Source organism: Cricetulus griseus, chromosome 8 (genome assembly GCF_003668045.3).
Source record: "Cricetulus griseus strain 17A/GY chromosome 8, alternate assembly CriGri-PICRH-1.0, whole genome shotgun sequence".
NCBI lineage: Eukaryota > Metazoa > Chordata > Mammalia > Rodentia > Cricetidae > Cricetulus > Cricetulus griseus.
In genome coordinates, this window is record NC_048601.1 from 88,054,170 (window position 1) to 88,079,155 (window position 24,986).

Here is a 24,986-nt window from a genome sequence, read left to right on the forward strand (position 1 = left end):
ACAACAGTGGCCTCACTTGACACGGATACTGCAGTGTAAACAACACACAGGTTGCTGTGCAGTTTAGCAAAACCATCTATTTTCTGAACTGCTGCGGCTGTTTAATGGCATGGCCACGTCTGATGGGGAGGGAAACAGTACTGTTTACGAGCACCAACTCTGGGTCATACCTACTGTCCTATCTCCTCTAATCCTAACAACTCGGGGTGAAAGGTGTCTTCCTCCTTGTTTTATTAAGTCAGAACTGAAGCTCAGAGAAACTAAGTCATTGATGGCTGTCACAGAGCTAACAAAGAAGGAAGCTTGAGGCTCCAAACCTCACTGGGACCCAGAATCCCAGTTTTCCTGTCATAAGCCTGCTAGGATTCTTATTTCAATGCCCCCCCCACCTTGCTGCCACTGCTCCTCCAGAGTATTACTTACTTTGTAAGCATAAGCATTCTCAAAGGTGGGAATCTGTGGCATCTCTTAGCAACTGGTTCTAGGAGTTGGAGACCTTAGTAGGCTGATTCCTGTGTTCATTCAGGGAGGAGCAGACCTGTTGGATGAAGCCCAGAGGATACTATACAGCAAGATTCTGGCCATCTAGGTGACTCAGGCATATCACTACCTCCTGCCATTAGGGACTGTGGTCCACATCTTATTGGAGTAGGATGACCATATCTCTGACCTCCTCAAGGTCCACGAGAGGACAAAGGCAGAGTGGTTGTGCTGGTTGGTTAGTCTCAACTTGAGGAAGTGTCTCCATCAGATTAACCTGGGGGCAAGTCTATAGGGCATTTTCTTAATTGCTAATTGATGAAGAAGATGCAGCCCACTGTGGGCAGTGCCATCCCTAGGCAATGTAAGATGTGCAAAAAAAAAGTAGCTGAGCAAACCAGTAGGTAACACTCCTCTGTGCTCTCTTCCTCAGTTTATGCCTCTAGGTCCATGCCCCAATTTCCCTCATGATGATCGACAATTGCAAAGTGAAGGAAACCTTTTCCTTCCCAAGGTGATTTTGGTCATGATGTTTATAAAAGCAACAGAAAGCAAGCTATGATGCACGACATTAGCCAAAGGTTCCTTAACGGTCACTTTTGCTCTTTTTTGAGATTACTGGCCTGTGCCACCACTCCCATCTTAAAATATAGTTTTAAGATTTGCCTAGAAATGATTTCCTTGTTTACAATACCAACTCCCACCTTAGGGCTATTGAACTGAAAATTCAACTCATCTATCCCACACAATGAGCTCACCAAAACAGCCTGATTTGGAGTGAGAGGCCAGCCATTGTGAGTTACAATAATCACAGTACTTACTGCGTCCTACTTGTCTGTGTATCCTACCTGAAAAAAAAATGTAAAATCTCTTTAAGTCAAACATGTATCTTTCATTGGAAACTGAAATTAAATCAACTGGAGGCATCTTCCACTAAAATATTCGAAAATGCTTGATCAAGATATCAAGGTAAACTTCTTTCCCCTCTGCATCTTTTGGTTGTAAAAATTTCAAGATTAAAGTTTCTTTGTGAAAATTTTTAAAAAGTTGTGATGATTCCTCTTTATTTCTTATGTACATTGTGTTTTGCCTGTGTGTATGTGTGTGTGTGTGAGGACATCGGATCCCCTGCAACTGGAGTTTTTGACAGTTGTGAACTGCCATGTAGGTGCTGGGAATTGAACCCATCTCTGAAAAAGCAGCCAGAGCTCTTAACCTCTGAGCCATCTCTTTCAGCCCCTTTTATTCTTTAATCAAGTGTTTCCATCGTTTCTATAGATTATAAAAGAAATGTGTGTTTCTGAAACCTCAAGCAACAAATAAATTTACAGGACAGAAAGTTAATTTCTCCATCTAGCCCCACAAAGAACTGCTATTACCAATTTGAAGAATACCATTCTTGAAATAACACTGCACATAATAACACGCACTGCACACGTGTGATTAAGCTACACATTTTCTTCCCAAAGAGCCCTTTCCGTCCTACATTTTATTGTGGACATCTGCACACAGAGTACAATAATATGACATCATACTTTCTCATGATCATATAAGTTTCCATTGTTTGGACTTAACTAATTCATTATTAATGAATATTCATGTTGATTTCCATTTTTTGCTATTATAATTAGTGTCACAATGGGCAACTATTGATGGGCTTATACATAAGAAGTGTGGCTCTTTTCACAGAAATGGTGGTGCTGGACCAAGGCACACAGGCTGTTTTCAGCTTCAGAGGGTTTGACATGATTTTCTGAATTAAGGATGATGAGAAACTATATGCACTCAGTAGAAACCAAAAATTCTGATATTTGCCTGGGCTAGCAAATCATTGCATCTGGGTATCATCACTATCACAAGCTTATTAATTGCTCCTCTCTGTGCTCTAAGCTGGCATGGTCCACAGGCCAATTACTTAAATGCACGTCTACTTACAATATTAACCGACCACCAAATTACTGGGACTGAATCTCATCTGGAATCAAGAAATGCCTGAACCTTAGATGTTGCACGCTGCATTGCTGCTCTCCTGAGTGACAGACCAAATTGACTGCCCATCTACAGTGAGGAATCCTCCTGCCAATCAGAGGCATCACCCATCAGTCACATTGCTAAAATAATGTCTACTTGGTGTGAATTGCCCCCTTACTGATTTCTAACTGTGTCTACTTGGTGTAAATTCCCTCCTTACTGATCCCTGGCTGTGTCTACTTGGTGTGACTTGTCCCCTTACTGATTCCTAGCTGTGTCTAATCAGTGTGAATTGCCCCCTACTGATTCCTAGCTGTATCTACTCTGTGTGAATTGCCCCTTACTGATTCCTGGCTGTGCCTACTCAGTGTGAATTGCCCTCTTACTAATTCCTAGCTGTGTGTCTACTCAGTGTGAATTGCCCCCTACTGATTCCTAGCTGTGTCTACTCAGTGTGAATTGCCCCTTACTGATTTCCAGCTGTGTCTGCTTGATGTGAATTGCCTCCTTACTGATTCCTGGCTGTGTCTACTCAGTGTGAATTGCCCTCTTACTGATTCTTAGCTGCAATGAGCACCTTTTCATTCATATCTCCATTCCTCCTCGTCCTCCTTCTTCTCCAGTTTCTTCTTTTGTGGGTTTATTTTGTAAATATTCATTCTCCATTAGAGGTGTGAAGCCTTTTTTCTATAATTTATTCATTTTACTTTTCCCAGTGTGCCTTTTAACTTGTCAAGCTACCCCATTATTTTCCAGCTCTGAAGCTTGCATCTATGAAATAGTAACAGAACAGGTAGGGGTAACAGTAATCTTGCCAAAGAAGACAGTAACATGCCTTAAATTTCAAGAGAAAATGTTTCAGTATTAGGTAAGAAATAAAGCTTACACTTTGGCAAGCCCATGGTGTTATGTAATATAAAGTAATATATTTTTTTCCATGTTGGATATGATAAGAGCAGTGAGTGGCTTTTAAACTTGAAATCAATGATGATCACATGTGCTAGATTAAAAACAGAAAGGTTTCATTGTTAGGAGCTGATGAGTTAAGTAGTCAAGAGCACTTTCTGCTCTCACATAGAATCCAAGTTCAGTTCTCAGCACGCACACATCAGTTCACAAACTTTCTGTCTCTGGAATCTACAACAACAAAAAGTTTCATACTTTAGAAACTGATTCATCATCCCATCATAGAAAATTGACCATTATGGTTCTCTGTTGTGTCAGCCATAGGCACTTGCCAGGCTGAGGGCCATGCTTGAGCTCAGCTTGCACTCCAGGCTTCTTCCTTAACCAATGACACCCCTGCTTCTCTGGAAATATTCCATAGCTGCTCTTCCCTCATCACCCAGAAACTTATTCATAAAGCTCAACATAAGAAGAATGCAACAGGACCTAGCTTTAATTTAAACATGCAGTGAAAGAGAAAATGGTGACCCTGGTGGAGAGTTTAAACCTAGGGAGCCTGGAGTTTAAACCTGGGGCTTTCCCTTCATATTCCATGACTTCAAGTCTCAGTCTAAAGGGGATGAGAAGAGAGTTCTTTTTTCATGGGTACAGATTTTCTGTTTAGAATGATGAAACAAACAACCCAACCATGAGGAACTAATAGTGGTGACAGCTAGATAAAATAGTGAATGGACTTAGTATAACTAAATTGTACACTAAGAATAGTTAAAATTGCAAACTGTATTGTGAATATTTTGCCACAATAAACACAAAAGAAAAAAAGAGACAGAGAGAATGAATCCCAGTTCTACCCTTTCTTAGCTCTGGGGATGGATTCTACACCCCCCTCCCCACCACATGCTCACTTCAGCTCACTCATCTGTGACGTGGACGAGGTGCTATGATCTAGGTGTCATAGTGATCAGAGAAAGCTGCCATTACAATGTTCAATGAGTGTGAATTCTGCAATTCAGGATTTGTTTATGGACTAAACGTCTGGTTGTTAAATTTAACATGCAAACCACTAATTTATGCAATGACTTGTTTTTGCCTTTTTGAAATCTCAGTAAAACTCACTCTTCAAAGACACCAGTGATTCACTAACCCAGATCAAGTGGTCAAGAGGTAGCTGTGATGAGTGTGTGTTCCTGGATGCAGACCCACCAGGCCTCATTCTGCAAGGAGAAGATGGAGAGTGCTCCACAAGCTGCTCCAACCTGATAGTGCCAGGCAAATGGAACCCTTGTAGCTCCTTATCTTTTGATGTAGCCCCACCCAATCTCTATTTCAGTTTCCCCTTCTAAAACACAGCTGCCATCACTCATTCCATTGTCAAGGGGTGAATGGCTGCCATCTTGGAGAGACACTCGCTCTGTAAATCATCCTGTTTGCACCAGTGAGAGATGTCACACATCCACATTTCTGGGACCAAAAGCAAAGCATTGGCCGCCATTCCGGCCCTCACTCACACTGGCATCTCTCTTCTGTATTTCCAACTTACCATGCTGCCATTTTAGAATAAAGTCTTCTTGAAAAATTAGTTTCCACATATCATTTAACCCCTCAACTCATTGCCACAATAAGAAAACTTTAGAAAATGTTTGTTCTGTAGATTCTTGAAGCATTTTTAGTGTTTTATAAAATAATATGTATCCAACAAGACCATGGTCATGTTTTTTCCTCTGTCTCAGTATTCAAAACTTGGTGAAGTGGAAAAAGATGAAACAATACAGAATATAAAGGCAAAGGGGACAAAAGTGGGGCAAAGGAGAGAGAAAGATGGATGAAGACAGGGACAAAGAAGACAGGACTGATGACTTCACTCTTACAAACTTACCTGTTATTCTTTAACTTGACAAGATAAAAAAAATTAATAGCATCTAAGAGTTACAGTCCTGTTTTAAAAATAAAAAAGAAATTGTAATTAAAATGATTAAACTGAGTAAAACAGACACAGGAAACATACAGAAAAAATATATTTCCAATGTGCTAAGCCTCTGATCCCATTAAGCACTTAAATAATATCTTCCTGACATCGCGACTATATAAATATCATGTTACCTTCATATTTATGACACCAAGAGATTGTACTTCTGGTTTATGAAATAATATGTTTAATTTGCAATTTTGAAATGACACTGATAGAGATTAGGGTATATTATAGAATTAGATACTATGTCACACCAGGCAGTCTTATATTTCATTGTAAACACCCCCAACAGGTACAATAATACATCTAAAATACAACAAAAGATAGCACACATTATGACAATTACAGCATCTGTGCCCTGTACCCAAAGGAAAAGAAAAGTGTAGAGAAATTGCCACCCACGACTTTCTTTGGCAATCTTTATCTTTTGGGCACAGTGCCATATAGCTATAAGCTTGTGTATTTTTGATGAAAAGACAAATAAGTGTAGAATCATATTTGCTGCAGTCTAATGCCCAAATCCCATGTCTACAATCCATCATTAAAATGTGACAGAATATGGCTACAAAGAAAGAAAAGCCCAGTTATCATGCTCCCTTGCAAAGCTTTTGGGGGCTCGAGGGTGTTTGGCAATCTTGCTGTTTCTAGGTTATTTGTGGAATAACCAGTTTAATTGAGCTGATGATTGTCTTGTGTCTGCCTTGCACTTCTGACTTAGATCTTTATTTCTGCTGTTGGCACCAACTTGTGCTATGTGGCAAGGGAATGGCATGTGTTCAGCAAGCCTAAATTCCAGGGTCCAGCCCACCCTATCTTTTCCTTTGCCAATCTGATTTCTGAGGAATTTGCCTAGAGTTGTTGCAAGGAAAAAAAAAACTGAGGGAAAGGAATTCCTCCCCCTACTTTGCAAACCATTTCATAGAATACCTTCTTCAGGTTAGGATTCTTGGCCCTACTAAGGTAACAGGGTTTTTTTTGTTTTGTTTTGTTTTGTTTTTTACCTTTATTAAAGTGAAGGCCTCTTTAGCATATCCTCTGTAATTGGAGCATATCCCACTGCATGTAAAGCACAGTGTAAACCAACCTGTTGCACCGTGGAGAAGAGTGCAAGTCAGATATTTGCTACTCAACCTAGCCTGTTGGAGAAAGAAAGGGGGAGGGTGGGGAAGTTGGGTTAACACCAGCCTTGTCCTGACATGCACCAAGATTGTAGCAGGAAGGGAAATTGAAAACAGAAACATCAGGAAGGCAGAGAGGAGGCAGGGCCTCTCTTTCTTCCTTAGCTTTGTTCCTAACAAATGTTCATCATCACCCACTCTAAATCATGTCACTGGATAGGAGACCGTGCAAAGGGGAAGTTCATACTGCAGAGAAGGAACAGACGGAAACTGCCTTTGACCGCTAATGGGAGTGGTCTCTCCAGCACAGACGTGGGCCCACTGTCTCCTAGGTAAGCACTCCAGGTTAGACCATAGTCAAAATCTGAAACGATAAAGGAATCCACAGATCTCACCCAGAAAGCTTAATGTTTAAAAGAAGATCCTAAATCTAGACTCTTTCCCAAGAAGAACATAGATGTTATACATCACAGTGAGTTTCATCTGCAAACTTTGAGATATTTTCCTTCCTTCCCCAGAGAGGTACCAGAAGCTTTTTTCTCCTTTTGAGAAAGAGAGAGAAGTCCCTTCCCTCGAACCAAAAGGGAAGATAAGGTATTTGAACACTTACAAATCCATGGAAGTCATTCCAATACAAAGAAGATATACAACCAACAATGTGGTGAAGAAAAACTGTGGTAATTTTACACTTCCTCTACAGAAAATAGGTAGATAAAACACAGGGGCTGGGAAATGACTTTCCAAATGGGCTTCTGAGTGAGAAAACTCCAGACCTGAAGATAACACAAATCAGACCTGAAGAGTCAAGAGACAGGGAATATTGCTGAATCAAAACAAGTGCAGCAGCAAATGTGGGGGACCACTAACTGTGACAAACACTGGAAGGTGGCTGGTTCTCTCTTAATGGAAAGTCTAAGAAGACAAAAGCTTCCTCAGGATCTGTGACCCTCCACAGGATGCCATTGTCCAAAGCCTGGAACTGATGCAGCCACTTAGCTTTGTTTGCTGTGCTCCTGTCCTTTCAGTCCACACAAGTCTTTAGGTTGAAATGGATTTTACTTCTTCTATCCAGTCATCAGTCCCTGTTTTTCAATCAGTATATTTAGAGAACATACTTAAAGTGATGGCTGATACAATTGTATTCATATCACCTCTGTAACTGTTTTAAAACCATTGTTCTCATTCTTTGCTTTTCCTTTTCTTTGACTCACTCACCCTCTGCCTTCCTTTCTTAAGGGAGAGCATTTAATATGGCCCAACCTTTTTTTGTCTTAACAAATAAATTATACTTCTTGGAAAATTCTTTAGTGGTTGCCTTAGAGCCTGCATTATAGATTTATGATGACTCTACCTTAAGACTATACCATTCCAAAGGGAGTCCAGGTCCTCATAACAGAGTGCCAGTCCCTTCCTCTCACCTCTTCCGATGCTGCATTTACCAGAAAGGTCCCATTACCTGATGCGTTGCTGCTCCCAGGATTTTGAACAAACTCCTGTCTATTTTATACCTCCTAAGTTTCAGCTGCAATGAGGGTGAAGCCATGTGAAACTGAAAGCAAATGTCAGCTTTTGTGTCCACCAGAGTGAGACTAAGAGACAACTCAGAAGGTGTAAATAAAGTCTACCAGAATTTGTGATCAATCACTAGATTTCTGAAGTTACCAGAATAGTTAGAAGGAGTAGGGAGTAGGGAGGAAGAAAGGGCGATGGACAACTTAAAGCTTTAGCTTGTGGCTCCATGGAATGCAGGATCTAAGAATGGCAGTTCTGAAGGGACAGTCAGACACAATATTAGAAGCTTCTTGGCTACAAAACACATTTCTGCTTTGTGGGATGAGATAGGTTTAACTGAGTAGGGTGAGTTCCTCAACAAGGAAGTCCTGACATGGCATTAAACCTGACCTTCCTAAGGCTGATCTGTCACATGAGAGAGACAAGGTCTAAGTTATGTGCTGAGGTGTCCCGTGTCCACAGATCTTTTCAGCCTTCACACTCTCCTTTTCCTGCAAATAAAGAGAGAGAGAGAGACAGAAAATGAAAATTTGACTGGATGAACTACAAGGTCTTCCTATCCTGCAATTCTAAAGCCCTATAAAATACCTTTATCATAATCTACCCTTCGAGGAGTCTTAGGTCATCATGGAAATATTGATTTGTTGCCAGTCAGCCAAGGGCAAAATTGGATTAGAAAAACTCAGTAGTATTGTATCATCCAGGAGATAAAGCCACAGGAACCAGAGCTGTGAGAAACATGCCCATTGTATGCTGAGGAGACTGAAGAAGCCTAGCACAGAGTGAGTCCCAGAAGTCGGCATATTCTGGCTGCTCTGATCAAGAATGGCAGAAAGAGAAGGACTCCCTAACATTTCTAGAACAATCTCATGAGAAAGGAACCTGGCCTCCACGCAGGCCCTGTCCAGCAATGCCAAAGCAACTTGGGAGCAAGTCCAAGATCTAAGAAATTAAACCTGTTCCATCGTATTTGGAAGGTGAACAGCAAGAGACATGGAGCAAGAAACAGAGGTAGATGGTACATTGTTACAGATGATTTCCACAAAGGGGGCCTGATGGTGGGTAACTGCCCATCCGAACCCAGTGGACATGACTCCATAGCAAAACTCCTGGAAACACGGCTTCACTGAGTTACTCTTAGTGGTCACTTGACCTGGTCTACTTTATCTCAAGCTATAATGATACTGGAAAACACACAGATATTTTGAACATGAATTTTATTTGTTCACATGATTATTTTCCAGTAGATTCATCCTAAGGCACAAGATTGGTAGATTAGTAACTACAAATAAAGTCCAGTGGAATCCAGGGAGAAAAAAAAATATCTGATGAGTGCTTAAGTGGCAGACATTGTGCTAGGCTTCTTATATGAAAATCACCTTTAAAGAGTGTTTGTTTGCTTTTTAGAAATGAGGGCAATGACTAATTTCTGGGTGATCACATGTACTATACTTAATACAGTCTGCAAGAGGTGTGAAGTCTACACTATAACACATAAGAAAATATAATGCCAAATTTGCAATAGAATAGGAAGCTGATTAATCATACAAAGGTTTTATACTACAAATAATTTTGAATTGCAAAGAAAACTTGTAACAAATGTATAAAAGTAGTAAGACTGTGAGGGACAATTTTATTTGCCTGGATTTTAAAAACAAATCTACAAATCAATGCTAACAGTGAAGATTTTTAAAGATTCAGTCAGCATAAAGCAAAAAGAGTAGGAAGGACTTGGCACATTGTCTCCAACCCATCTTTCAAAGAGTTAAAAATGCATAAGGAAAGCTGAAGCCTGAGTCCAAATCGCAAACTTGACTTGAACTCTGTTGTCAATTGCCAGGGAAAGCATTCCAGACTCTAAGAAACTGTTTGATTTTTTTTCTCCCTTCCTAGCATCAAGAAAGTGCTGGAGGGCTTAGAGGGCTCCTGGCATGTAAATTGTAGCCATCAGGAGAAAACCCCATTGCACTATGAAGTGATGCTTTCATTTTCCCACATGGGCAGAGTCCAGTGGGATGGAGAACTCTGGCTTGAAATCAACCAAGTGACAGAGAGAATAAAGAGCCCTTTGCCAACCCCGAGATTAAAGGTAATCAACGGGGAGGCGTCTGCCAGTTATCTGAAAGAATTTGTAAGCAATAGTAGATGCAGGATGGTAGAGTTGCCCAAAGGACAGATTTCTTTTCTCTGCCGTTTGGGGGAAGCAATCAGCAGCGTATTTCATTTCTAGTTTAGCAAGGTTATTAATGGTGTCTGTTTAAGAAGGGTGAAATGTTTCTGAATGGGTTTCCCGGTAAGCACTGGAGTGGTATAGAATTATGTGCTGTTTTATGATCGGGCTGCACAGTTAGAATAAAGTGCCATCTCCCCAAGCTTTCACACAACAGAGCAATTAATTAACTTATCCCCATGAACCCTGTTCTCACCGAAACTTATTAAAAGCCTGGTTCATCACCAGCAAAGCCCCAGGCAATCATCAATTGCCTCATAATAATACCAAAGGGAAAAAAAAATAAGCTACGGTTATGCTCTCACTTAATATCCTAGGAAGGTCCTCTTTGCCCTTTGTCTTTGTTTGAAAATATCTCTATTAAGAGTTTTAAAAAAAAAAAAGACCCTCCTTGACATGAAATATGTTATGGCAAGGAACTATGGGAGTAAATTACAGACGCCTCCGGGTTACCAGATTAAGAAGAGTTGCTGGACTTTCTCAAAGACACACAAATCATTCAGCATGTAGCACAACGGGGCATACAGTGTGTTATCGATGTCATGTTCCAAGCACCATTGTTAATACGGACCAGAAGGGGAATTGTTCATCAAATAACAAAAGGAGGAGGGAAGGAGAGTCAACGGACTTCTGTGTTAAATAAGCCAGCAGAGACGCTGGTTTTTAAAGTATTAAATAGCTTAATAGTTATTAGTCTACTTGGAGTTTGAGTTTAAATTCAATTCCCAAATATCCCTAAGCAGCTGTATTTATGATCCCCTCTTCAGGACAGTTAGAATGGTTGACCATGTCAATAGCGCCCTCTTCAGGATGTTGGAAACCTAGGCCTTCCTTAAATTGGGGGTGGGGAGGTTGCTGTGACCAGTGAACTACATCTGAAGACATGATTAAACTGAAGAAATATCTGGAATGCTCACGATATCTCTGTTGCACAAGGAGTTTAGGATTCTTTGGCGATTCAAAAGAAACCACAGCATTGGTTATTGTATATTTTGTGGGTTAGGGGTAGCATTTGGTCTGTTAATATTGGCTTGTTTGAGATAGAAATATTGAACTTTCTAATCTGTTTTTAGATATAGTACCTAAATAATTAAGTTGCTTCACCCAATCTAAGAGTTTCCTAATTGCAATAGTATCCAGTACTTCTCAGATTCCTTTTAAAATGCAAACAGGTCCACTTTTTTGAGGGTTCCTAACTAATGAGTGTGTACACGTTTCCAGCTGTTTTCCTGATGTGCCTTAGATGTGTGGAACGTGAGGCTTTTGCTGGTGAGAATGTCCTGGAAATTTTCGTGTTCTCCATATCCCAGTCCTGAAGTCATCTAGATAATTCTACAGGTAGTTTTTCTCTGTGCTCAGGGCTTACACATCCAGGTGCAGAAGCCAGAAGGCCCTTGAAGAAATAGCCCATACTAAATTTTTGACCCTTGTCACCACAGCCTTGAAAATCAAAGATGCAGGCTTTTTGCCTCACGGCTGTAACACACCAAACAACCTTGTGGCAGTGATTTAATCTCACCTTATTTTAGCAAGTTATCAGGATTTGGCGGGGGGGGGGGGCGGAATTTACTTCCAATTTCAGAAACACCTCAAGAGTTATTAGGAGTGACACAACACATGCCAGCCCCCAGAAGAGGCATTATCATTTGGTGTGATGGATGAAGTGAGCAGAGGCTTCCTGAGCTCAGGGTTAGTTTCCACTTTGTCCTGTCCTTTTATAATCAGCTTTCTGGGCCTTGGTTTCTTCAGCACCACTGTTAATGATAAACTCCGGTTTGAATAAAGATTTCAACCGAGGTGCCTAGCAGAACTAGATGAAATGTAATAAACATCTTTTTAATAGCTGAGCTTATTAAATGGGAGGGTAAGCAAACAGTTGTGCTGTTAAGAGCTGGGAATCAGGTGTTGAGACAATCTTGATGACTGAGGGGCTTGGACTTCATTTGGACCTAAGCAATGTAAGGAATTGGAACTGAGACCTCACAGAAATCCAGAATAATGAAGGGGCACATATTCCGTGGGAACCACATGGAAATAGCAGAGGCACCGTCTGCCCGCCTTCTGTGTCAGAATGTTCCAGTCTCCTGAAATCCTGGTTAGGAAAGTCGATGGTCAAGTTGATACTACCTGAGCAGTCCCAGAAACCTCGAGCAAGATATTAACCCACAGGAGCCCTGGTAAGAGAGGATGTATACAAGCTGTTATAGGAACTCACCTTCAACTCAGGTCTCGGAGAATTTCTCCACAAGAAATGGAAGAAAAGCTTGAAATCCCAAAGCACAAAGCATGTGAGGTTCAGGTTATGTGAGCAAGTCTGCTGGGACAACCACAGCTGGGCATGTCCACCGGGAATTTCAAATATTGGGATGGGAGAGACAGATAAAGTCACCAGGTGTAAAGTGTTAGTGGAATTATAATGAGATTTTTTTTAAAGTGAGAATGTTACCCAGTACCTTAAAAACAAGTAGTGAGATATTTCCAAAATTCCAGATCCTTTAAAAACTAAAATCAAAGCTTTGAAAACAGGATAGCTTAATAGATTATAAATACTAGAGAAAGAATTGGTAAAATTTGGGAGATGACATTGAAGGAGTAAAACCAAACTGGTGGGAATAAAACAGCAATGGTAAGGAAAGACCATTGAATAGAGAGGGTAGGCAATAAATTAATACAGGCCCCGTTGGAGTTTAAGAAGGATTTTAGATAATATACAGTGGTAAGGATATGTATTTTTTTTTTTTTTTTTTTTTTTTTGGTTTTTCGAGACAGGGTTTCTCTGTGGCTTTGGAGGCTGTCCTGGAACTAGCTCTTGTAGACCAGGCTGGTCTCGAACTCACAGAGATCTGCCTGCCTCTGCCTCCCGAGTGCTGGGATTAAAGGTGTGCTCCACCACTGCCCGGCTAAGGATATGTATTTTTAAAGCAGATGAAAGATATGAATTTTCAGAGTTAAGAAGCACAAGTTTCCAGGAAAATAAATAATAAGAAACTAGAGCAAGCACACTGGGACTGCAAAATATCAAACAGAAGATGATACTCGGCAGAGAACACAGCTCAGTGACAGAGCACTAGCCTAGCATGAGTGAGGCCCAGGTGTGACACTCGGTACCCAGAACCCCTACAACTATGCAGTGTCAGAAAGCTCTATGGCTACAGGAGAATTTCAGCTACAAGACTTGCCTAGACTACAGTGTGTCTAAGACCAGGCTCAGTGAGTTAATAAGATACTACTTCAAAACAAAAAAACAAAACAAACAAACAGAATATTCTGGAGTTCAACAATGGAGCACATGCTAAGTCCTGGGTTCAACCTCCGGCACCACGAAAACCCACAATAATCATGAAGTGAAAACCTGGGGGTGGGAGGAGCTCATCCATGAAAGACAGATATTTAATTGCAGCAACAAATGTCTCAACAGTAGCAGCAAAAGCCTCACTGTAGTGGGAGAACCTACAAAATGTTTGCAGACACTGGCCTGCCCACCTAGCATTTTATGTACAGCAAATGAACGGGAGTGAAGTAAGACATTCTGCAGGTGGCTTTAAAGGAGCCTCTATGGAGGTGGTGGGAGACTATGCTTCAGAAGGATAATAATTACAGAGAGACAATAAAGAGCATGGGACTAAGCAGATGGCACTGTCTAAAGAAACATGGATACTGTAAGAAAGTGGTGCTTAAATGTATTCTATGTATTCAAGTTTAACCTGGGGGTGACAAAAAAAGGTGATGCCATTATGAATGATGGAGGGCTCAGAGTAGGCACGTGAATAAATATGTAAATGTCCTTGTGTTAATATGTAAATCAGATAAAATGGAGTTACTCTGCTATAGGTGTCAACAAGAGACCAGGACTCCTATGAGCTAACTCACCCATGGGTGTAACCAAAAAGCTATGGGGCTCCACAGAATGATCTGGAAACCCACTAGACTCTAACACCTGAGGAAGCTTAAAATGCTAACACTGTATCCCTGTTATTGTGTTTCGGTGATATTTGTATTTTTATTACAAAAGTGATGATAATAAGCCACATACTCTTTCATCTTCTTTCTGTCTCCTGCAAACACAACTTCTTCGGTCAACTTCAGAGCAAAGCCATTAATCATGCCAGTGGCTGCTGCATTAGCCAGCAAATGGCATACTCATGAGCAAGACTCTGGATTCTGATGTTTTTCCTTAAATAGGGTATTGATGTGTAGCTAAGGATAGCCTGGAACTCTCTAACCTCCTGTCTGAAATCACAAAGTGCTAGGAATGCAGTATATGGCACCATATCTAACAGTATTGGGAGGGTGTGTGTGTGTGTGTGTGTGTGTGTGTGTGTGTGTGTGTATCTGTCTGTCTGTCTGCCTGTCTAGCTACCTGTGTGTGTCTGTCTATCTGTGTGTCTGTGTGTCTGGGTGTCTGTGTGTGACTGTCTCTGTGTGTGCCTGTTTACATGTATAAGTGTGTGTCTGTCTGTGTGTGTATCTGTCTGTGTGTCTGTCTGTATATGTATGTGTGTCTATGTGTGTGTGTGTGTGTGTGTGTGTGTGTGTGTGTGTGTGTGTGTGTGTGTGTTTGGGTGTAGGGAGAAACCTTGATTACAGGTACCGCTGACCACGCCCGCTTGGGCATGGTCACAGGTAGGTCACAGGTAGGAGCCAGGGAGGCCAGCACAAAGCCCTCTCGATAAGGCTGAGCCAACACTGGGAAACATTTCTGGGTCCATCCTGCTCAGGGTGCAAACCTGGTCACTGGTTCCCTTGTGTGAGCGTTTCCACTAGTAAATTACAGTTATTCACCTCTCTCTGACTCCACTTGTATTCTGAATTATTCAGGTGCTCAGATGTGCACATGTGTACATGCATATGGACACCAGAGGACACCTTCAAATGTTGTTACTCAGGTACCATACGTCTTTTCCTTTGAAACAGAATCTCTCAGTGGGTTAGAGCTTCCTACATAGACGAGGCTGGCTGGCCAGCGAGCCAGGGATCCCCAATCTCTGCCTCCCTAGACCTGAGAGTACAAACACGTGTGACAAAAAAACAAACAAACAAACAAAAACAAAAACACCTTGTTTTCTAGGGATTAAATTCAGGTTCTCATGTTTGCATAGCAATCACCCACTGAGCCATCTCCCCAGCCCCCTGGTGATTAAAAATTATGACTTAAAGAACACAATTCTGCTTTCATGATTTTCAGTACAGGTAATAGTTACACAGCTAAGCATAGTGCTTGTGCATTGAGATTTTTTTCTTAAACTGTGACTTGAACCCAGATCCATATGCACACTCAGCAAGAACTGTAGTGTTTTCTATACCTTAGTCCTACCTATTTCTTTTAAATTCTGATACATATATATATTTACTTATACATTAAAATACATGGACATGTAAATATAACTGGTGCTAATATTCTAATAGCTTTTCCAAAAAAAAAACCCAAAAAAAAAACTTCTTGCTTGTTTTTGTTTTAAGTCAAGGGCTTGGCTACATAGCTGCTAGGGACTTATTGGCTCAGGCTGGCCATGAATCTCTCCATGCTCACCACCACACCTACTTTAAGAGAACTCAATTACATAAACATTAATGGATATTTTTCAATGACTTTGGTATACTAAAGATCTTTGAATCAATAAAAAAGAAAAGTGCAAACTGAATCTTTCAGATATATTCTTTGAGTTTTAACAACAAGGATAGGTTTACAAAGTTGAATTTAAATTTGTTACACCTTTCAATAAATAACGAAGGGTTTCACCAGAACTCACATTAACACTTGTTTTATTTCATTGGGAAAAATAAAAACTGGGAAATGCTTCCTCTCCAGACTGTTTTTTGTTGTTTTTTTTTCATGCCATGGGCACTGCAAGTGCTTTCAGCTCTCCGGTTACTTCTGCCTTGTGTTAAACCTGCGTCTCTACCAGCCGCAGCTACTAACAACACAAGCATTCATTCTTCCGTTCCTAAGAAACTAGGAGACCAATAACATATTTTTGTTTGTAAGTTTGGAGAAGGCAGCTGCTTTGACCGCCAAGGTTCTTTTCCAACTGAAATGATGGCTTTCAAGTGTGAAGTTCTAGCATGCGCTTCTGCAGGCATTGACAGGGCCTCACTGCCCTCACTAGTGTGGATACAAATAGTTCTAAGCCTTCTGTTTCTGATAATCGGCTGCAAGGATGGCATCGGGAACAAATGCAGACATACTGGGAAGACGATTGTAAAGCTGTCTTGCTGGGAGCATTCAGAGGAAATGTGCTGCCTCCCTGGCTCTGTCATGATATCATAGGCTGTTTCCCTCCCGCAGCGGTGCCCACTGGGGTTACCATTGTTAATTTTACACTGTACTTTTCCAGTTCAAGACACTTGGCCCTTGGCCTCTTTCTCATTCCCAGCATGTCCAGTGGGTGGCCTGTGCTGTCTGGCTGCTAACCTTAGGCGATACTTCATCTGATCTAATAGGTACTCAGCTCAGATGGTCGCCTGTGCAAATGCCACAAGGAACAGCTCCCGTGGGACCCGAAAGAGTATTCATTTTCCAAAGAGAATGAAAGCTCACATGGATAGCATATAAAATAAGAGCTCCTTAAAATGTAGAGTGACCAGGTTACTTCACCCCTTCCTTATGCTATTAGAAAAAGGCAAGATTTAAATACTGTAGAGACTTATATGCCTACTTGACACTTTAAAGGTAGAAAATGACCCATAAAATGTATTCGGATCCCCCTCACCAGCCTCTGCAGTCACCAGATTGGCAGCTCTTTTTTTGTAAATGTGTGTTTATTTTTTATCTTATTTGTGTGTGTGTTTGCCTGCCTGTATACAGACATGAATGCCTTGGAGGTCAGAAGAGGGCCTCAAATCTCCTAGAACTGGACTTCTGGGTGGTTGTAAGCCACAGTGTGGAATGAATGCAGAGCCTCGGCTTGAGCAACAAGGATCCTAACCACTGAACCACCTCTCCAGCCCCTTGGACCGTCCTTTTGCAGCTGATGTTTTCATTCTCCTCCTAACTTCCTGGTTTCAGACATTTGGAGCCTGCTGCTCCTCCCTGTGGTTTAAGCAGCAGGAGAAGCTCTTGCTGTGCTCTTATTCCCTCCAAGCCTTTGCTTCTCAGCACTGACATGCATTCCACCGGACTCTATCTGCATGCACATACGCTGGTCCCTGCCTGCAGATGCCCCAGGGTGCACCTTTTTTTCCTTATCTCCATTTCACTGAATGTTCACAGTGGTTCATGGTGTTTCAATCTCAAGCATACATCCTCTGCTCCGGCTTCATGGCTTAGTCCTATCTTCACAGGCCTTTCCTCACCCCTCTTCAATATCTCTTCTCTCTTTCAGACAAGTAGTCAATCTTCATTAAGTTTCATTTATTATTTTCTTCTAATAATTTAGGAGAAAGAGATAGAGCTTAGTGACCAAAGGATTCCCCTTCCTTGACAAGCATGGCAGGAAGGTGTGGGTCTGGCAGAGGCAAGCGAGTGAATCAGCATCCCATGAGATTATAAATGAGACCTTGCAAATACCACCAGAGCCGAGGACTGGTTCTCCAGGCAAAAGCAAGGAAGAAAGATTTAGGAGGAAGAGCTGATGGAAAGTAAGTTGCCACTGTGAAAACTTACTATTTTCTAGAACATTCTACAATGAACCATCATCTCTGTGGCATGAATGGGTTGATTTCCTGTGTTAATTTGACAAGGTTAAGAGACACCCAGGTGGTAAAGCATAATTTATGCTTAGTCACTGCATGGACTGCAGCCAGTGAGTGCTTCAGTATGCTCCCTGGCCAGCCGTAGCCTAATGAGTGGACTCCTAGGCAATGAGAGACCCTGTGTCAAAGAGGGTCATTCCTGAGGCTGACCTCCAAGGTTGTACCAGGGACATACATACAGTAAGAATATACACACAACACCCACAAAGATTTAAGTTCTATTAAATTGCCTCTACAGGAACAATAGGAGGACTTGAAGCAGTTCTAACATGTATACTCTAGCCTTCCCTAGGACCTAAAGGTGTTTCAGAAGAGTAGAGAGGGTCCCAGATTGAGAGGGAAAGAAAGGAAGGAGGGAAAACAAAAAGGAAGTTTCTGCAACTAGAATCCAATAAGGCTAAGTGTTAATGAGCCCTCATTCTAAAAAGCTAGTTAGTGACAATAGTAATTCACAGGGCCCATTGTTGACACAATGAATAGCTGCTATTACCACTTATTAGTACCATGTTAGACACCTTCACTGGTGTCTGGGCTGAAGATGGGATTGCAACTTGATAACCCATTGTAAATGGAAAATTAAGTCGAAAATTCGTGTCATACTCCTAACCTAAGCAACTTAGCTTAACACCTCATACTTCCTGCTGCAACCTGTGGTGACTGGAAGCCTGAGTGTGAAGAGTCTCGGGACAATATTCAAAGTTCAAATTCTGTTATCTACTAAATGTGACTGTAATGTCTCAGTGCTGACTCTATGAATTAGGCATCATTTTCCTTTGGTTTTTACTTGTTCAGTATTCAGGGAAGAAGCTGTTTGAGCCACTCAAGGGCATGGTATCAGAAGGGAGACAAAATGTCTCCATGTTCCTCCAGTGCCAGCCCAGATGCCAGGTCTGCAGTATGGCTGTGGTTCTGCTGCCCCAGACCGTTACAGGCCTGGGCCAGCCATTCCTCCAGCTACTTCCCTTCATCACCGCAGGCGTGAAGCCAATGAAACTCATTTCTAATTCCTTGCTGACGTTCACTTTGCTTCTCAAAGTACCTCCGATAGTTGTAAAAATTTGTATTTTAACTGCTGTGATGGTGTCTGCAGTAATCTAGCCCTGTTTCAGAAGAATATCCCTCAGCCATCATAGGCCGAAACCAGCCATCTGAAAGGGAAGCAAGTGTCAGGCATAGAGAGAGGAGAAATTAGCTACTGTTGATGGATAGTCTCAACTAGACACAGGAGAGTGGCGCACAAACACCAGGTGAAAGTGATCATGGTGCACTCTTTGGGGCCAGCTCCCTAACTGGGAGGAAAAAGGACACCAGAAGCTTCCTTCCTGACTACAGGGTTTTAATGAGTCTCAGATGATAGTCTTGAAAGTCAGTTGATGGGCAGTCATTTCCAAGGAGAAAGCAAGCCTGCAGCATGGCTTACAAGCATTGGGTTGCAAGGACACTGATTTCTGGAGCTCCCTTCTGTGAATGCATGGGAGCACACATTTCTGTCATGTTCCAGGTGATGCTGCTGCCAGTGGGAACTCTACTTTGAGAGCTACTAGCCTTGGTTAGAGAAACCAAGGCTATGCCTTAGAATCTCCTAGAGAGTTAAAATTTCTGAGGCAAACCCACCCAGGATAATTCAATCTGGACCTCCAGGTATGACCCAGACTTGGAAAATTTAAAGGTTCCAAGTGATATTACCAAGTACCCAAGATTAGGATTAGGAATCACTGACAGTGGATGCTTTTGTTCAGGATATTAGAAAAATTAAGTCATAGTTTGAATATACAATCTATCCCATGGCTCATGGTGCCAGTGCTTGATTTTCTAAAGGTGATGGTAATTTTAGGGGCCTCTGGGAATGAAGCAGATGGGTCCAAGCTAGGTCTATACGTGGGGAGTTAGGGTTCTATTATCCCTAATTGCTACCTGTCTTACTCTTTCTGTCTGGTCAGCTAAACAACCTTTTCCACACATTCCCTTTGCCATGATGTTCTGCTCACACAGGCGAGGACAAGTAACTATGGACTGAAACTGCTGAGTCCGAGGGCCAAAGTAAATGTTTTCAGCCTTATGCTGTTCCATTAGGTGTTTTGGTTAAAGTGACAGAACAGAACTAATTGTGATAAGCTTATTGGTTCAGAGGGCTAGGGACTTACCATTGGGATTTAACAAATGAGATCAGATATAGGATCTGTGTCCAGGCTCCTGATACGGTGTAATTTTAGCCTTTGACTGATGTATTCATCATCATCAACTGTCATCATTTTAAGTTCAGTTTATTTCAAAGTCCATTAATATTTCTCATTTTCAAGTCAGTATACATTTAATTTTTCAACTTAGCCTTTACCAAGACAATTGTTTTGACTTTTCCAAAAGACACAAGAATATGGAAAAAGTAAATTCCAGAAACTGTCACATAGCAAATTTGATGTCAACCCTCCAGAAATACCTTCCAAACACTGCCTATTTCTGGGAGCCAGCCCTAATTCGACAAATCAGTCTTTAGCAAAACAAGTTGGATTTCCTCCCTTGACAGGCTCACAGGACGGAATCAGCGAAACAGGACAGGCCAAAATATATCTTAATTTTAGCAAAGAATCTGACATCCTGTGGACAAGCTGAAGACATGAACGACAGTGGAGAGGAGTGAATTTGTAGCTGGCTGGACAGCTCTGCCCTAGGAATGTTGACTGTTTGATGAATCACTGCCTATCTGAGGAGCAGGGACTATGGCAGGCTCCCAAGAATTATCAGTGGCTTATCCCATCCAAAACATCAACTAATGATGGATGAAGACATACAAGATATTTCTATTCAAATTTCAGATGCGATGGACAAAGCTGATACAGAAACCTAACTCATTAACTGTCAGACAAATTAAGAGGCAAAGGGTTTCTAACAGCTGACATGAAAACCCAGTAAACTTAGAGTAAATGAAATTATCTATTTAAAGATAAATACAAAAGGATGGAAGGTCGAGGTTAAAAACAGCTTTGTTAGAAGTAAAAAGAGATCCCAGGAACTTTAGTGATTAGAGTCTCAATACAATGGAGGAAACCTTACCCTTTTATATTTGCAGGTCTCTTTGCAGCCATCTCGGTCCTTCCCGTAGTCAGAAATTGTTTACAATTTCAAGTGGCTCATGGAACCCTGGGATCCATCTCACTCAAGGTTACACACATCTCAGTGAGGATCTTTGAATAGCATAATTGCTGACATGCAAACTACAGGAAATTAGCTCTTTTAACAAAATACAATGATAAGACAAGAGATAAAGGCTATGATGTCAGTTAACTAGAGACTGAAAACTGGGACACCTAATGGTGATGGAGATTATTTTAACTAAAGAGTATTTAAAGGAAACCAAGGTGTTTGCCTTTAAAAATTGGGTGAGAAACTTACACCCTCCAAATGTCCAAAGCCTGCCTCTTGAAATAGGGTAGGAATGTACTCCGTAACAACATTACCAAGTGGAAATCCACTAACTACCTGTCATTTAACATTTATACTTGCCACAAATAAAATAAAAAAATAATTCATATTAATTGTACAAAACAATAAATTATGAGTGTTCTCTCTGGCTCATGCTTAGCCAGTTTTCTTATACTACTGGGGCCACCTGCCCAGGAGTAGCACCACCTGTTATGATAAAACTCGAGGAGGACCTTGCATGGGGCACCTTGGAGATTCTATGGCAGGCAAGGGTGACCGAGGCGGGGGACAAACAAGACAGGCGGACAGAGCTTAAGTGATAAGTTTTATTAGAAAGAGGAGGGAGGAGAAGGAAAGAGAAAAGAGGTAAAGAGACACAGAGACACAGAGAGACGACAGAAGAGAAGACAGAGACAGGAAAAGTCCTGTCTGCCCCAGGAGAACTGCTGGGGGAAAAGCTGAATGAGAGAAGGTGGAGAACGAGCGTAAGTGGGCGGGGTCTGTCTTTTAAAGGGTCCTTTGCACCTGCATGCAGACTAGTACTCATGGAACCCTGGGCTGACCAGGGTACTACCTGAGTGCATTCTGCCAGGTGACGGGGGCAGGCCAGCGTAATGCTGCCTGAGTCTTTACACCACCCACTGTGGGCTGGGCCTTCCATCCCAATCAACCAACAATCAAGACACTTCCACACAGACAACCATAGACAATCTCATCTGGGTAACAATTCAACTCTATCTTTTCAAGATAGAGTCACCAGGTCACCAACTTTATATTTGGGGACAAATGGCAAGCCAGCATTCCGTAAGATTTCACCACTTTAGTTGTGAAAGTACATTGACCCTGGCTCAGGCTCTGACATGAAGCTGCGAAGAGACTTCGGTCACACTACTGAGCCAGGCTCACTCTGAGCTTGTGTCCAGCACACATAGTCGCTGCCTTCATCAGCATCTCACTTTTAGTTCTACCTTTTATTTCCTGACTTGGAAGGACAATCGTGGAAATGTCCTCTTTCTGAGGCTATAATACTAGGAGTAGAGCTGAGATGGTTTTGAATCATCAAAGCTCATTTGATACCTAGACAACCAACCACTAACTGTGCAGATATGGCTTTCCAAACTCCAAACAAAGAGTCATATGTACTCTTAGGTGTGCCAGTTTTTTCACTAAGCACAGGCCTTTTGAAGTTCTTCTGTGTTCTTCTACCTCATATGGGTAGAAATACATTAATTTTTCCATCACTTGTTGGTGAACACTGGTTAGTTTTCAGCCTGAAGCTATTGTTCATTATTCTTCTAAGGACATTTGCACAGAGGTGCTCATAAAGAGATGTGGGGGTCATGCACATGGCAGCCACATTTTCTCAAAGCCAATGCTTATTTCTGTGTGTCCTTTCCAGAACATGGTACTGCCAGTGATGATGCTAGTGGATATATCCAATGGGAGTGTCTGAATGCTGCCAATATCCCACTGTGGCTTTTATTTGCATTTCCTTAAGGTATTGAACACCTTAAGTGTAGCCTCTTTAATCAGGTGTCCATTCAGGTGTACTGTGATAAGAACTTTAACATCAAAAAACCCTGTCTCAAAAAAAAAAAAAAAAAAATCAAAGCCCGACTCTGAGTCAGACCTGAAGGAAATGGGCTGTATCCCAGCTCACTGGAGAGGCTGAAGCTGGAATATAAAAAATCCAAGGCTTGCCTAAGCTAAAGAGTGAGTTCAAGGCCAGTCCTAGCAGATTCCTGAGACTTTGTGATTTGTAAAGGGTTTGGAATATACCTTAGCAGTAGACACTGGTCTATCCTAGGTCAGTCCCCAGCATCCTGACCAGAAGGGATCTAGCAAGCTTAGAAACTACGGATTCACCCTTTCCCTGAAGGACCGACCTGTCCCCATGAGTTATATTAGCATTTATGAAGGTAGAAAGTCACAAAGCAAGGAAGAAACAAACAATGGAACGTTGCTGGAGTCGAGTTTTCTCAGGACACTCCACAGACAGCCTAATGTTCCCTCCTCTAAGGGTTCTTTGACCTAAATGGAGGGGCTACACATGGCATCCATTCACTACAGAAAAGGTGGGCAATATATAAAGCATAAAAGACTGAAATGCCTCAGCACTCAGTATTTAAAAAAAAAACAAAACACTTTGTCACTTGTGGACATTTTAAATATAATGTGCATCAATTTAAAAATAAAACACCTAATTTCTAAAACTTTTCTAGGTTCCAGAGTGAAGAGAAATTTTGTCTTTGGAATATCTGAGGTGAGCCTCTTCTACTGACACAACTTCTGTAGGAGGGCCACGCCTCTTCTGTCCTGAGGCTCCATCAGGAAGGACATGCGTCTATTATCCCAAGCAGGGGTCTAGCACCGAGGTCCTCAGCCAGTATATGACAGAAGAGAGAAAAGCATTGGAGTAAGACTCCAAATGCTTCCCTTAACAGGGGAGAGACTGAGGCACAGAGAACCCGAGTGACTTCTCCGAGCTAAATCACATGAGAACTAGAGACGGCATCCTTCCCCATGTCAGCGCCCTTCTCAAGTAGCCCATAGCTTACTGCAATGTAAGTGAGCCATGCACCTAGCTCATTCAGAGCCCACTTTCAGCTGGGCAACTCTGCATTTTAAATTAAGTGCTCCCACACAATTCCCTCAGTAGTTGTAAGGTTCTTAGTGTGATAATAGAAATGTCATTTACTCCACAAAAGGCACCTTATAAAGTTGCCTTCTCAAAGAAAAACCTTGAAAGAATTCCCTCTGCCATGTGCAGAATATCTACTTAATTAACATGAGCACTCATCTTACCAGGCAATTAAAATGATTTATTCAAAGAGCTTTATAGTTCTGCCTTACTACCAGCCTACAATAAACCAGAGAAATAAGAGCAAAAATGCATGGTCCTACTCAAACATAAGCAGCATAAATAATACTTCTACCCCTAAGCAATCCATATATCCTGCCCAAAGAATGAGACTAATATGAGGCTTGGGATCTTTTCAGAGGGAGAAGTACATGATTAAACTTTATTTTGTTTTTTTGTTTTTTTGTTTTTTGTTTTTTTTTGTGAGGCTGGAATTCAAGGATTTTTTTCTGCCTCATTTTGGACCACTTTCTCCTTGAGAAAGAAAACTTTAAAGGGCACCCCCCCCCAAGTACAGCAAAGAAATGCACTTAACATCCAGTCCCTGGTTCCATGCCCTCCCGCCACCAACTGCATTGCAGTATAGCTCATTTGCTGTTTGTTAGGAATGTATTCATTGCTTCTCTTGTTCATTATTGGCCTGCCTTCTTTGGGATTACATTCTCACAAAGAACACATGATGGTGTGTGTGAGGTGTGGAGCAGGCAGGGGGTGACCTTGAGTTACCCAGCTGTGTAGCCTGCCCTCGTAGGGCTTTATTGCTGTCTTTGCTATGGGCTTGCAACTGCCCAGAGCACACTCTGGCACACTCAAACACAGATGCTGTTGTAGAACTCTGTCCCCCAGGTATAGCATAGCTATGGCCAACTTTAAATTAGAACAGCTGTGATTAGCTTCATGAGACCCTCAGGAGACTGAGCCCCACTAGCCTTCCCCTGTGGAACAGGGAGAAGTCTCACAGGTGCACATGGCTTCTTCCCTCTTCAAGGACAGGCAAGTGTTTAACAATCACTAGGAGGAGGGGAGCATCCCCTGCATTATAACTAT

At 41.7% G+C, this 24,986-nt stretch overlaps 1 protein-coding gene across 1 annotated transcript in view; it reads left to right on the forward strand.

Annotated features, from left to right (window-relative positions):
• The first annotated feature begins 18,775 nt into the window (after positions 1–18,775).
• LOC100763871 (cytochrome c oxidase subunit 7A-related protein, mitochondrial-like) overlaps positions 18,776–24,986 on the forward strand; it is a 47,532-nt gene continuing 41,321 nt past the window's right edge. Inside the window, exon 1 of the mRNA XM_035449055.1 lies at positions 18,776–18,913. Coding sequence (XP_035304946.1) covers positions 18,776–18,913 — 138 coding nt within the window. The remainder of the gene's footprint in view (positions 18,914–24,986) is intronic.